Here is a 12,989-nt window from a genome sequence, read left to right as displayed (position 1 = left end):
AAATTCTAAGTCTATGGTGTGTGCTTTGTTGACTATAATTTGGTCAGAGCATAGAGTAATAATTTGTTTTATTTGTTAAATGTCACAAACTCACGAACGTCAGAATGACATTGACGTTAATTTAAAAAGTGGTTAAAGTTAAATTGGAAAAGAAACAAGTATTTACAATACAATAAAGTCGTTTTTAATATTGTTTTACAATAATTATCAAAACCATTACATTAATAACTACTTTTTGTGATTTTTGGAAAGACAAATTTAAAAAATGATTGTATGTAAGTTTTTTCAGCAAGGAAATTGTCGATATGGACAGAGCTGTAGATTTGAACATATTTATGGCTCAAAATATTCTTATCATGGTAAGTACATCGCGTAGAATAATTTTGTATAGTTTTACAGTAACCTTAAAAAACCTAAACATATTTAGCAACAAATCAAAAATAATGTAGGTACTTCTAAAATGGTACAAGTTTTTAAATTTTGTTTGCCTAAAATAGGTTTCATTTTAATAGTAACTTCATGAGTATCGATGCAGTATTCAATTTCTTTTACTATTGAGTTTAATAAGAAGTATATATAAAAAGTATTAATCAGTTACAAAACTGATAAATTTTTACTACTGTTATGATTTCATCTTAGACATGTAATCGGGTAATAGTAACTGAAAATACTTAGATCATATTCTATAATATGTTTGGCCTTTTTAGAGGGTGGTTGTTCTAATTCTAATAAATATAAATTCACTTCTATGCTTCTAACAATATGAGGAAAGATTATTTTTGACTAATATATAGAAAGTTAATTGTAACAGGTGTTACTTTGCGGAAATCTATGCTATTAGGTTAAGATTAATGGTACTTCGCAACAATCCACTACAAATATGTATGATGGTATATATTTTAAACCATGCAGTATGTACCACCCTTCCTCCCACAAATGATGTGTGCAGATGCAAAAAATTAAAAATTTACACCACCATACATACCACTACCAAAGTGGTGAAATAATAATATTGTTGTAAATAAGTAAATATTATAATCTTCGTTTAAGTAAAAAATAGTAGTAATCTATGATGATCCAAAAAGTATTGTTATAGGTTACTAAACTCTTTGGTAATGTTTTATGATTTGTTCTTCTTGTCAAATATTTAAAGAAAGAAATAAAGATGTGTCTGAGCTAAGAAAATAAGATTTTATTATTTAAAGTATTTCACGATCCTATATTTTAACAAATATATGTATAGAAATTATTTTTTAGCCCCTACAAATGCACCTGTGCAACAATCCCCTGCTGTGACTGATGAGCAGCTGGTCAACCAAGTTCAATCTGATGTCCAGGCAGCCCTGAAAGGTGGGCAGTGGATCCTGTCCTGCTACGCTCCATTCAAGGAAAAGGCAATCCTTCCTGGCATATCTGACCTCTCACCTGAAGAAGCACGCCTCTTTATATATGAAGCTAAGGCTAATAATAATATTGATGCAGCGGTTAGTATTATTATGCTGTGATTTTTACCTGAAATCTTGTAACCACAGATCTAAAATATTAATAATTAAAAATAATGTACAATTATATTATTATTATTAGGTTTAGTTAACAATAAACCATATTATATCACGCAAACATGTATAATAAATTTAAATAGCAACTCAATTTTTAATTAGCAAGTAATTGAAGAAGAAGAAGTCTGGTTATAAGTGCCATATTCAATTTCCCACATTAGACTCTACAATGTTCTGTTGAATAATTTTGTTGTTTTGCCTTTCCAGATTGCATTTTTAAATAATCAGACACAAGAGACAAGGTCGAAATATGAACAACTTTTGCAGCCAACTGTGAATATGATGAAAGCATTAAGGAGTTTGTACAACGGAGAAACTATTCAATCACCATTTACCACCCATAATCAAGGATTTGGATCTGCCAGTAACACAGCCACTTCTATCTTCCGTGGTGCTGTGCAGAGCAGTGGATTCGGTCAAAGTACCGCTCCTAATAACTCTATATTTGGACAAACTTCTCCCAATGTCTTCAATACTCAACAGAATACTGGTATTTTTGGATCTCAACCTGATGCAGCGAAATCTATATTTGCTAGTGCCAATAAGAATGTGTTTGCTCCAACACAACCAACAAACATATTTCAAACTGCTCAAGACACAGCAAAGTCAATATTCTCTCAGGCTACACAGAATGTGTTTGGATCAACGCAGCCAACTAATCAAGCTCCTAGCAATGTGTTTGCAGTATCCGAACCAATGTTTGGTCAGACTGACGTATTCAAACAGAATCCTGTAGCAGATGTATTTGCAGTTCCAACACAAACAAGTGTTTTCCAAATATCAGACAAACCTACAACCAATGTGTTTGGTACTGTCAATCCACCCCAAAATTCTTATATGAATGAGGATGCAATATATAGCAAGATGGAAGATTTGTCTCAAAGTGACATTGAAGCATATGAAAGTCCGGCCTTCAAGCTTGGCTTTGTTCCTGAATTACCACCACCAGCTAGTTTATGTCGGTAGCAATATTATTATAGTATTAAAATATGTTTAAGTAGACCCTTTTTAAAAAATAAAACTAGTGTTTAAAAGCAAATTGATGGTAGAAACATTGTTGATACAATCGAGTTCATAAATCTAAAAATTTTAGAGCTTAAATACTAGAAATATAGCCTTGAAAACATTTATAAATTACTTGGATGCTACCATCAATTGTACTTGAACTTTAGTAGTAAAAAGATATTTGAGTTTTTAGAAATTTTGTACATATTAAATTATTCTTAGTATAAAACTGCTTTGTAAACAAATTATTCTAAAAACTTTAGCTATTAATAAAACACTAAATAAGTGAAATTTTATTATTCATTTTGTAACATTGAATTATATACAACTTATCCATTTGCACTTTAGTATTCAGAATACCCCTTATATAAATTAAAATGTTACTTACAAAACCAAAGATAGGGGCACAACAGTATACTATAGTCATCTATTGACTCTGATAAATAATTAGTTGTTCAAGAAAATCAATTAATAGTTTATTTCTATCAACAAGTAATCTGTGATCTAGAGTTTTTTATTCTCCTACTGAACTGACATTATCACTTAAAGGAATTGCTGTTAGCATATTTATTTTGAATATCCTTTTTTTTAGTTCAAGAATCAAGTAACATTTGAACAATTTATTTAGTGTCATTTTCACTCATCATAACCGATCACCACTCCACTCTGCCCAGTATATTAAGTTTGCACATATTAATCTGGGCTGGGCTTCACACGTTAGTGTGTGAGTCGCCGTCCGTGCGAGGGTGACGGTAACAGCGGGGGTCAGTGGTCAATCTCGCCGAGGTAGAGCAGCTTGTCGCTGGAGGCGGACAGCAGGATGGGTTCCCGTGGGTGGAAGTCCACGTCGTTGACGGCGCCGTGGTGGCCGGGCAGCCGGTAAAGCACCCGACGTGATGTCGTGTCCCACACGAACACGTGACGGTCCGCTGATCCTGCGGCCACCTGGACACGAAACGAAAAATTCACTTCGTTTTTGAATCCATTGTACCTAAATTCGATCTTTCACATTATACAGGGTTCTGAAGTTAAAATGCCAGGTCATCATCATCAACCCATTACTGTCCCACTGCTGGGCACCAGTCTTCTCTCATAATGTGGAGGATTAGGCCATAGTCCACCGCACTGGCCAAGTGCATATTGGTAGACTTCACATACCTTTAAGTTTTTATTTTCTTTTTATAAATCTCTCAGGTATGCAGGTTTCCTCACGATGTTTTCCTTCACCGTTTAGCAGTGATAATTAATTTGTAATATGCACATAATTTTGAAAAAGTCAGAGGAGCGTGCCTGAGATTTGAACCTCGCACCCCTCTCGATCGAGAGGCAGAGTTTCTTAACCACTAGGCTATCACTGCTGATTGATCAAAATGCCAGGTGCGTGATGATTTATCAAAGTTATGTTACGTTAGTTACTATTACAAACTAATTACCAATGGCTTGAAAATGTAAGCTGAAACTATGTAAGCTTGTGAGTTCTAAACTCTTTCTCAGGAGACTCTTGCCCGGTAAAGAGGCAGAATATCAAATAATAATATATCTTTTACAACAATTAGTTTAGAACTCCACCAGAATTGTTTTATTATTTTAAAATATTTTTCCATGATTACCTTGGAGCCATCATGTGACCAAGCACATCGCAAGAGGTTCTTCTCGAAGTTGTGTTGGTGTCCCGACATGAGCTTCACACAGCGCTCCGATGGCGCGAACGGTCGAACGTCCCAGATTCTCAGAGTGCCGTCCATAGAGTTCGATAATAGGTACGAGCCGTCGTATGAGAGGGACATACCTACAAAATTTATAAATATGTTATGAATATGAACGTCAAGTTAAACTTTTAGAAGAGTTATACACTCATAATAGAAGATGCATCTGTGAATACCCATAATCAAAATTCATTTTTCAAATTTATGTCTTGTATGACGTGAATCAAACTCTGAACCCAATATTGTGGCCACTCTGCCAAAAGGATTGTTCCACAATAAACTTAGTCTGAGGCATTGTATTCTCACCATTGCAAATGATATTTCAGGTACAATATAGGTCTGGATATTTCCCTTAAAAATTGTTGGTAAATAGTCTTATACTTGAATAATTTAGTTGCAGGTCAATAAGTGAGGTATAACGTTTAAGGTTATTTGTGTAAAAGACACATATTTAAAAATGTAAATTCATTAAAAAATACATACTGTTGATTATATTACCTCCTCTTTTTTCGAAATCTAATAATACATTACTTATTATTCGAACATTACCTGTAATAGTATCTGTGTGGCCTTTAATCTTATATGCAATTTGTGTGTTTCTCACATCCCACACTTTGATGACATTGTCCACTCCACCAGATATAATCTTCTCGGCTGTGTCATTGAAGAGCACAGAGGTGACGGGGTAGGAACTGTCAAACGATGCTATGGGGTTTCGTTTCCTTGCATCCCATAACTTGATGGTGTTGTCGTCTGATGCTGACACTAGTAACTCTGGGCCTCTTCTTGCTCCTGATAATGAATAAAAAATAGGATAACACAGGATGTAAGTTATAGCAGCAAAATTATTAGTTTTGTAAACAGTCACTTGTCAATATTTAAAATTACATTACAACTGCTAAATTATATTTATAATCTTTATTTGAAGCTTTTGTTTTCTCCTAAATTTATTTTAGTAATTATATCATAGGACAAAAAATACATGCTATACAGCGTCACACCATTGCGCTGATGCTGTGTAACATAGAGGTGTAGCGTAGTGGAAATCTAGGACATTTTGAAAAGCAGACATATTAAAGTATATTTCTAAATACTAAGCCCAGCCGTTTCTGTCCATAATTAACAATTTGTCACAATGCAACACCATGTCATGTGTATCTATTTTAGCCAATAGCGACATTTGTTCACATAATTTCAAACCACCTCAATCTAATATGGTTTTATAAATTATGTACTTTATGTGTAACATGTAACTTTAGTTTACCTGACACAGAGTTAACAAAATTAGCGTGTCCCTTCAGCTTCTTGATTCTTGTCCCAGTGGGAACGTCCCACACTGCTACTGTGTTATCCGTCGCACATGTGAACATGTGGGAGCCATCAGGGGAGAAGCACAGCTCCATGATGGCTCCGGTGTGCCCCTTCATCACCATTACGTTCTCACACTGGCCGTATACATTCCAGAGAACTGAAATTGTTTGAAATATCCAAAATTTTAATTTTTTTAACATGATATATATTCAAATTATTGGTAAAAGTATTGTAAAAGTGTAACGTTTATGGAATCAGATTTTGCCAAATTTCAATCACAGCAATATACAGGACATCATGTTTGTCTTCCAGCAATCCTCATTCTTTTAAGCAATTGATAAACCCAATAAATGCATATTCAACTTCATTAGGGGAAGCAAAAGATATCAGAGTCATACTGAAGATTGATTATAGATGATACACTAATATGAACAACTGGTATGGTACAGTACTAACACAAGAAACTTATAAGAGGACTACAATTTTTATAGCATGTGACAAAGATATTTAAATGTAAAGTAGGTATTATGGTCTTACATATCTGCCTATCAAAGCCTGCCGATGCCAAGTGCTTGCCCTCGGGGTGGAACTTTGATGTGAACACTTCTCCTTGGTGGCCTTCCAGCAACATTATAGGTGCATAGAGGTTTGATGTTCTGGGGACCTGTAATAAGGATACAAATATTATTTTCCACAATCGGTTTGATATTTAAAGTAGAGGTACGCATTATATATCACTGAAGTGAAAAGAGAGAGATATATCTTTTCAACTCAGTGATATATATCACTCTTTTAGCTCAGTAACTCACTTTAGCTCAGTAGCTCTGTAAAGATATAAGCGACATTTTATATCAGTATATCAGAGAATCAGATCAAAATGTTTTGACAACATTTTTGATTCCTATAATTAATACAAAACTGGCAAGAAATTATATATAAATTTCACAGCCAACACTATTTGTATATCCCTATTTTCATATTCTTAGCAAAGAAAAAAGATTTTAATTAGTGTTTAAGACGTAATGCGTTTAACTCGAATCAGACTCTCTCAGTCAGTCGCTCATTTTACTCATAACTCACTCGCGAGCGAGTATAAAACTGTTGAGTTGAAGAAGATCTTATATCCGGAATCGTATGGACCTATGAACTCAACCATGTGACGCGGATATAAAGATATAATTCAAATTCGTCGGAGTTGATGAGTGATTAGCTCTTTGGTGAAGATATATATCTTTTATATCACTCACTCGCGAGCTACTCAAGTCTAATTTAAAGTTTAAATCCATCTCAAACACACTAATAGCTTACTAGCAGTGTTTCTTTCAAATTTATTGTTAAAAAATAATGTATAATTAAGTTTAGAGTGCCTAAGTGTTTTGTTCACTAAATCCTTCAATCAGAATAGAATCATCACTGCTTTGTAACATAGAAGTAAAAGGGTCGGTAGTACAACTGGCGTTGAATCACGAAGAATTTTACTACTTAGTTGGTTGTGCTGAAACTCCTAAGTGCAACTTACCGTTGAGGTTACCACAGCTTTTTCTCTTGTGCCCACCACTGTTATTTCATGGCGAGTTTTCTTTGATGGTACCACCGCATATTCATCGCCCTTTCTTTTCATATCCATTTCAGGCATTTTAATAAGAAATATTTATTATATTATTATGTTACAAAATAGACGCCGTGTTCACCAATGTTTTGACAAACAACTTGACAAATTGAGAACTGACACTGACATAACAATAGCATGCAACATTTTTTAATAAATCGGACATGATTTATCATGATTATAATTTTCTATAATTCTTGAATATCTTTTCGTGTAAAGATCAATTCCTAATAGAAAAAATAATACCAAGAGTTTTAATAATAGGCGTTCTAAAAGAAGAAAAAAATATAATAATGGCTGTAAGGAATGAAAAGCTATTAAAATCAAAATAAAAAACCTAATCTCAATAAGTCAATGTCAAATTGCTAATACTAAATGTCATATAAGTCATTTTACCAAAATTCAAACTATTTTAGCATGTTTGCTTATTTCACATAAATTAAATGAAATAATGAATTAAGTCTGCAGAAGATACCGCATGGTACGATGGAGAAGTTGCAACTCACTTTAGCAATAATAAAACCGCACGCAGTCAAAAACCCAGTTGCACTCTCGTACATTAGAAATGTGATCAAAAACAGATTCGTCGTTGTTAAAACCAAAAGGGTATCATTAGATAAAGAAAGTGCTGGTAAATTTTACAAGGAACATATGCAGAAGTTCTTTTTTAACCGACTAGTTACATTTATGACGAGGTATCTATACTTTTTGGTTATTTCTGACGTAATATTAGTACGTAACATTCATCTGTACCTATACCAAAACAAACCCCATTATGGTAATAATTTATAAGTATACTTATTTATATGATTATTATTTTTCTGCTATGTAGATAATTTAGCACATTAGAGCTTAAACTGGGCTTATTTTTGTTTATCTGTAATTTGCAGTGGGTCGATAGACATCCACATCATAGGACATTCAAATGCAATAGAGCTGTGGCGACGGATGCTCGGGCCCACTAAGGTGTATAAGGCACAGTTCCAAGACCCATACTGTTTGAGGGGTATGTTTGGAATATCCGACACCAGGAATGTGGCTCATGGATCAGGTATTATTACAATCATTTGTAGAGAATAATTGATGAATAAAGCTCTCATGGTTTAGGAAGGAAGTAATAAAATCACTATAGGATATAGGTCATATTGACAATGTTGTGTATTAGTAGACTACATGTAGAGAATTCTGGGTTCAACCTGGCTAAATTATTTTTTTGATCTGGTTATCTATACGTTTGACTCTGAATTTCTAAAAAAAATTCATATTACAAGGTAGGTAATATAAAATAAAATTTATTAAAACTTACTATAAAGTATCCTTCATGTACAATGTCTATTATTTAAATTTAATTTTTTAATGTAATTTTTTTTCAATTCAAGATTCATTGACATCAGCTGAGAGAGAAATCAAATTCTTCTTCCCCGAGTTTTCATTTTATAATTGGCATACTGTTGAAGAAGTAAGATACAGGAAAGGACCAATCATATTCAACGATTATCTATTCCAGCATGTACGAAAATTGTAGTGATGATGTACCAAAGTACCTGTTAGTATTATAAGTTATTAGATTAATTATTTATACCTGATTTTTGAAATTGGGAATTTTATGTTGTTATGACATGGTCATTTAAAATTATAGCTTTTGAGTTTTGACTGTAGTCTTTTATTCAGTCTTGTGGCTGTATACATAATGTACTATTTATTTTTTCTGAACAACAATGACTTCAGTTAATTTATAGTCAAATAGTACATTACAATACGAGGACGAATGTTGTATAAAATTTTATATTACGGGGTCGGAAATGGGGGTTTTGCGCACGCGAAGCGTGCGTAAAACGTCAATTTACGCACGCCGTGATATAAAATAATATTTTTGGCAATTATTTTTAAATAAATCTTATTGGCTCTATATTTGCAAATAGTCAATTCACAAGTTTAGCAAGTGTAATTTGAAGGTAAAACAATTTTTTTTGAAAAATGTAATAAAACCAAGTATTTTTTGGCTAAAGAATTAAATCAATTAAAAAACAATATATATGCATGTATTCAAATTTCCAAAAGTTATAGAAACACTGTAAACCATACAAATATATCTCATTATATTAATTACAATACATAACATGAAATATATAAGAAATTAAACTAAATTATTACAGTAATTACTATAATTACCTTATCCATGTAGGTATCACATAAAATTTAAGAAACAAAGGACATTGTTTACAACAATTTTAGTTTAATACTGGACGGACACACACATTAACATATTAACATTAGAGATCAAGTGTATGAAATGTACGACATACACAAAGTCATAAAATTGTATTTAACAAGTTTTAAATTTTCGTAATACAATTAGTCTTGTCATTTAGATGTTGTATCAAAGTACTATTTTGTTTTTGACGATTAAAATAGGAAATGGTTTAATCAATATTAAAACCTTATAAACAGCATATAAACACACTGGTTTATAATAAATTTAGTTATTATACATCCATTAACAATTCCCACATAGTGAAATGTAATATGTAATGATGCAAAAGGAATTTACAGAATCTAATTTACAATCACTCGCCAATTTTGACAAAGACTTTAGGCCTCGAGAACACCTTGATACCTTCCTCTAGCTTTGAAAGTTGTTTCTCCAGCTCCATTTTTCTGTTTCTCATCCTTAAAGTGTCGGTCCTCACCGGCATCTTGTTCAGTTCACTTACTAGTTCAGCAAAACCTGTTAAATGAAAATTGTACTTTGTAATTGTTATATAATACAGAGATTATAATATAGAGGTACAGGTTGCTGGATATATATGGTTAAAATAAATATTACTTCTGTCACATTACTTCATAGTTTTAAGTTAGACCAAAGCACTTTGAGCATACAAGATGGCAGAGGCTCTAATGCATAAATGAGGTTTAGATCAGCGAGCACCTGGTCGCAAAGCCTTTGTAAAGAGAGTTGTAAAGCTTTAGTAAAATAGACATGAGTAGCACCCACATTTAAGTATAAGGAGTTTCTGAAGAGGTCAAAGTTGTTTACACAAAAACTAATTTTTCTTTGGGCCTTTTACTCTAATGTGATATAGTGAACAAGATTCATTATTTAGATGGTTCACATTTAGTTAGAATGAAATATAGAATCTTATGTGACATCACTACTTGGGTAATAAGAGCCAAAAAATAAATACACACTATTTCTAAGCATGCGCAGAGTTTCTTTCCTCTCCACATCAGGAAGAGTGACATGTCCAGGTGGGCACACTGTCTGGTCATCATCTGCCCTCACTCCGTCTGATTCCTTGGGCCCTGAGTCTTTTCTCTCCCGGAGGTATTTGGGAAGAACTCCTTTCTGGTACCCTGTAGAGAGTTATGGTAAATGGTATTAGTTGTTTATTTTTATTTATATTATATTGGAGTAGCAGACATGCAGTCCACCTGATGGTAAGTGGCTACTGCCACCCTTGGACCACTACCACAGAGGACTAAGCTGGAACGCCTCAGAAAACTATGTTTCCCCTATCACACATGATTTGACAAACGTGGAAATTAAATTTCTTTTATTATACTCTTAAAACCATAAAAAGCGATTAAATTTATTGTGGATTCTCTTGAAACTGACTACTTACAATAAGGGTAAATATTGAAAATAAATAAAGTATTAAGTGTGATATTTTTAAAGTAATAGTCATTTACAATACCTAACAAGAAACTAGAATCTATACAGGATGATTTTTTTAAGTGAGCATGAATGGCCAAATGTGAATCTAAAAGTATGACAGGTACTTTGAATTTAACTGAACTCTAAAAAGCATAATCATGAAAATAATCAGTATGTACCGAATTTAATAGTAATATAATTTAGTACTCTAGATAGAAATTGACCACAACACAATACTGTCCATTACATTGGAAGTAGAATTTTAAACTGTATGTTTACCTGAAGGAAGATAGGGATCCTTGTCTTTCCTTTCCAGAATAGCATTAATTCTGCTACGATTCCTTTCTTCCATCAGATCATCACCAGCTTTCTTAGGGGTGTGGGGCAGTGGAGGGGGGCTGCGGTGGCGACCAGTGTCCCCACTTGCTTTCATCTTCGAATCACTGTCACCCTCTTTTGTGGGGTATAACATTGTCAACTTTGTGCTCTCGGCCAACTTCTGTGCAAGATTGGTCTCGATTGTCTGACACCCAATATCTCGCAACCTGCCCGAGGACTCTGAAGACTTCACATCATCATCTTCCGGCTCTTCTGGTGACTTGGAGTGTCTCATCTCTTTCCGTTTCAAGAATTCCGCCATGTCGCCTTTTTTGATTCTTACATCTGTATATTTTTTTCGGGCGTTTGCCGATTTGCCGACATTCAGAGTGACTTTCCCGCTTTTATTTGACGGTGATGACTTCACTTGGCCCAGGGTGTTGGTGGCTCCGATAGAGTTGGTGAGCCGCGGTGGATGGACGGTTTTCAAAGTGTATTTCGGCTCTTTTGGCGACTTCCCTTGTATGAATTTAAGTTGCTTCATGTTTTCTTTGATGAAATTCTTTTTTTGTTCCTTTTCTGAAATTTTACAATTATAAGTTTTAAAATAAAGTCCTATTTTATGATTACTACCACATTATAGTATATTTATATATTTTAACTTTTATAACGATGTAATATATTAAGCTATTTTTAAAAACATATTTTCAGATTTTTGTGTATCGTTCTTATAATAATCTATGGTATCGATCTACATACAAGTTAAAAGCAGTGTAAACATTTATAAATTTAAAAGTTATGCAGGGTTGAATATAAATTTTGGATTAAATAATTCATTATTAGGCGATGGTCATGATTTTAGAATGAAATGATATCTCAAACTCAAATGTAACGTCTTCAATGACACTTACTTGGCTCAGGGAATATACCTTTTAACGTATACATTATTTTATACAATGAGCTATGCTAAGTAAAGAATACACTCATCATTTAGCATCCATTCTAAAAACACTTTCCTAAATAACAAATAGGTTCATTTTTCACTAAAAATATTTCACTAAAATAAATCTTGCTGTGAATCTTATTTTGCGCTCGGTTTTTGTCGCTTTTATTTTTTAAAACTCCTGTCAACCGTTGGGCTATAGACACGATTGTTTCTGGCCACTTCTAAAAACTTGAATCAAATCAATACTATACACAATTATTAAAATAACAATTCGCATTAATTAAAGAATAGTAACCTCGAAAAAAATATCTAATTTACGTTTTATAAATTGATAAAAGTAACGACGTTCTCATTACCTAGGTGAATAATCCTCGCGATAAAGGTCTTATAGACTAGCCATAGTTACAAGGAAAGTTACAAGTTACAACAAAGCCTTTAGCCATAGTGACAACATTATATTTATTTTATCCACAACTTTACATGGAAGTGGGAATATTTTAGTTTGTAAGATTTACCAATACTTCAGTAAAGCCCATAGGCATGATTAGATTAGGTGAATGGAATCTAAATTTGTAAATACATTTTATGTCGTATTTCAGGCTGCTATCTTCGATCACTATTAGGAACTTTAGTGATTGAAGGCTGCTATGGATAGATATAAAATGTGTACGTGATAGCAATCTTAATATGTGTAGAGTAAGACTACATTTAGCTCTAAGTATTTTTAAAAATCTGCATTACATCAAGCGTACAATATCCAAAAAGGTTTTATTGTATGGATAACCTTATAAAACATTACTCTATCCCTGTATTGTATCCATTTTATTTTTCTATTGTCTACATCAATCATATTGGGTTGTCAAATTACATTTTAACTATT

At 33.1% G+C, this 12,989-nt stretch overlaps 4 protein-coding genes across 5 annotated transcripts; 2 read left to right on the top strand and 2 right to left on the bottom strand.

Annotated features, from left to right (window-relative positions):
- The first annotated feature begins 74 nt into the window (after positions 1 to 74).
- Positions 75 to 2,855, top strand: LOC140753749 (uncharacterized). The gene is made up of 3 exons (XM_073088519.1): positions 75 to 359; positions 1,258 to 1,484; positions 1,767 to 2,855. The coding sequence occupies exons 1-3, from the start codon at positions 266 to 268 to the stop codon at positions 2,523 to 2,525; spliced, it is 1,080 nt and encodes a 359-aa protein (XP_072944620.1). The 5' UTR covers positions 75 to 265; the 3' UTR covers positions 2,526 to 2,855.
- LOC140753750 (U5 small nuclear ribonucleoprotein 40 kDa protein) lies at positions 2,847 to 7,312 on the bottom strand. The gene is made up of 6 exons (XM_073088520.1): positions 7,101 to 7,312; positions 6,119 to 6,245; positions 5,535 to 5,738; positions 4,820 to 5,062; positions 4,175 to 4,353; positions 2,847 to 3,509 (listed from the first exon to the last, which is right to left on the bottom strand). The coding sequence occupies exons 1-6, from the start codon at positions 7,215 to 7,217 to the stop codon at positions 3,330 to 3,332; spliced, it is 1,050 nt and encodes a 349-aa protein (XP_072944621.1). The 5' UTR covers positions 7,218 to 7,312; the 3' UTR covers positions 2,847 to 3,329.
- A 228-nt stretch (positions 7,313 to 7,540) lies between these two features.
- Positions 7,541 to 8,843, top strand: LOC140754042 (nucleoside diphosphate kinase 6). Its single transcript, XM_073088952.1, has 3 exons — positions 7,541 to 7,885; positions 8,081 to 8,241; positions 8,570 to 8,843. Exons 1-3 carry the CDS (start codon positions 7,677 to 7,679, stop codon positions 8,713 to 8,715), a joined length of 516 nt encoding a protein of 171 aa, XP_072945053.1. The 5' UTR covers positions 7,541 to 7,676; the 3' UTR covers positions 8,716 to 8,843.
- Positions 8,844 to 9,208: 365 nt separating this feature from the next.
- On the bottom strand, positions 9,209 to 12,290 carry LOC140753921 (uncharacterized). Of its 2 annotated transcripts, none has more exons than XM_073088762.1 (4): positions 12,075 to 12,290; positions 11,125 to 11,742; positions 10,380 to 10,544; positions 9,209 to 9,918 (listed from the first exon to the last, which is right to left on the bottom strand). In XM_073088762.1, exons 1-4 carry the CDS (start codon positions 12,106 to 12,108, stop codon positions 9,758 to 9,760), a joined length of 978 nt encoding a protein of 325 aa, XP_072944863.1. In that variant the 5' UTR covers positions 12,109 to 12,290; the 3' UTR covers positions 9,209 to 9,757. The 2 variants fall into 2 exon arrangements, with proteins under 2 accessions (XP_072944863.1, XP_072944864.1); XM_073088763.1 differs by lacking the exon at positions 12,075 to 12,290 and adding an exon at positions 11,923 to 11,943.
- Positions 12,291 to 12,989: the final 699 nt, after the last annotated feature.

This window comes from Epargyreus clarus, unplaced genomic scaffold (genome assembly GCF_041222505.1).
Source record: "Epargyreus clarus isolate Ecla_fem2 unplaced genomic scaffold, WU_Ecla_fem_2.2 ptg000027l, whole genome shotgun sequence".
Classification (NCBI taxonomy): domain Eukaryota; kingdom Metazoa; phylum Arthropoda; class Insecta; order Lepidoptera; family Hesperiidae; genus Epargyreus; species Epargyreus clarus.
The sequence above is the reverse complement of the archived record's forward strand: the minus strand, read 5'-3'. Positions and strand labels throughout refer to the sequence as shown.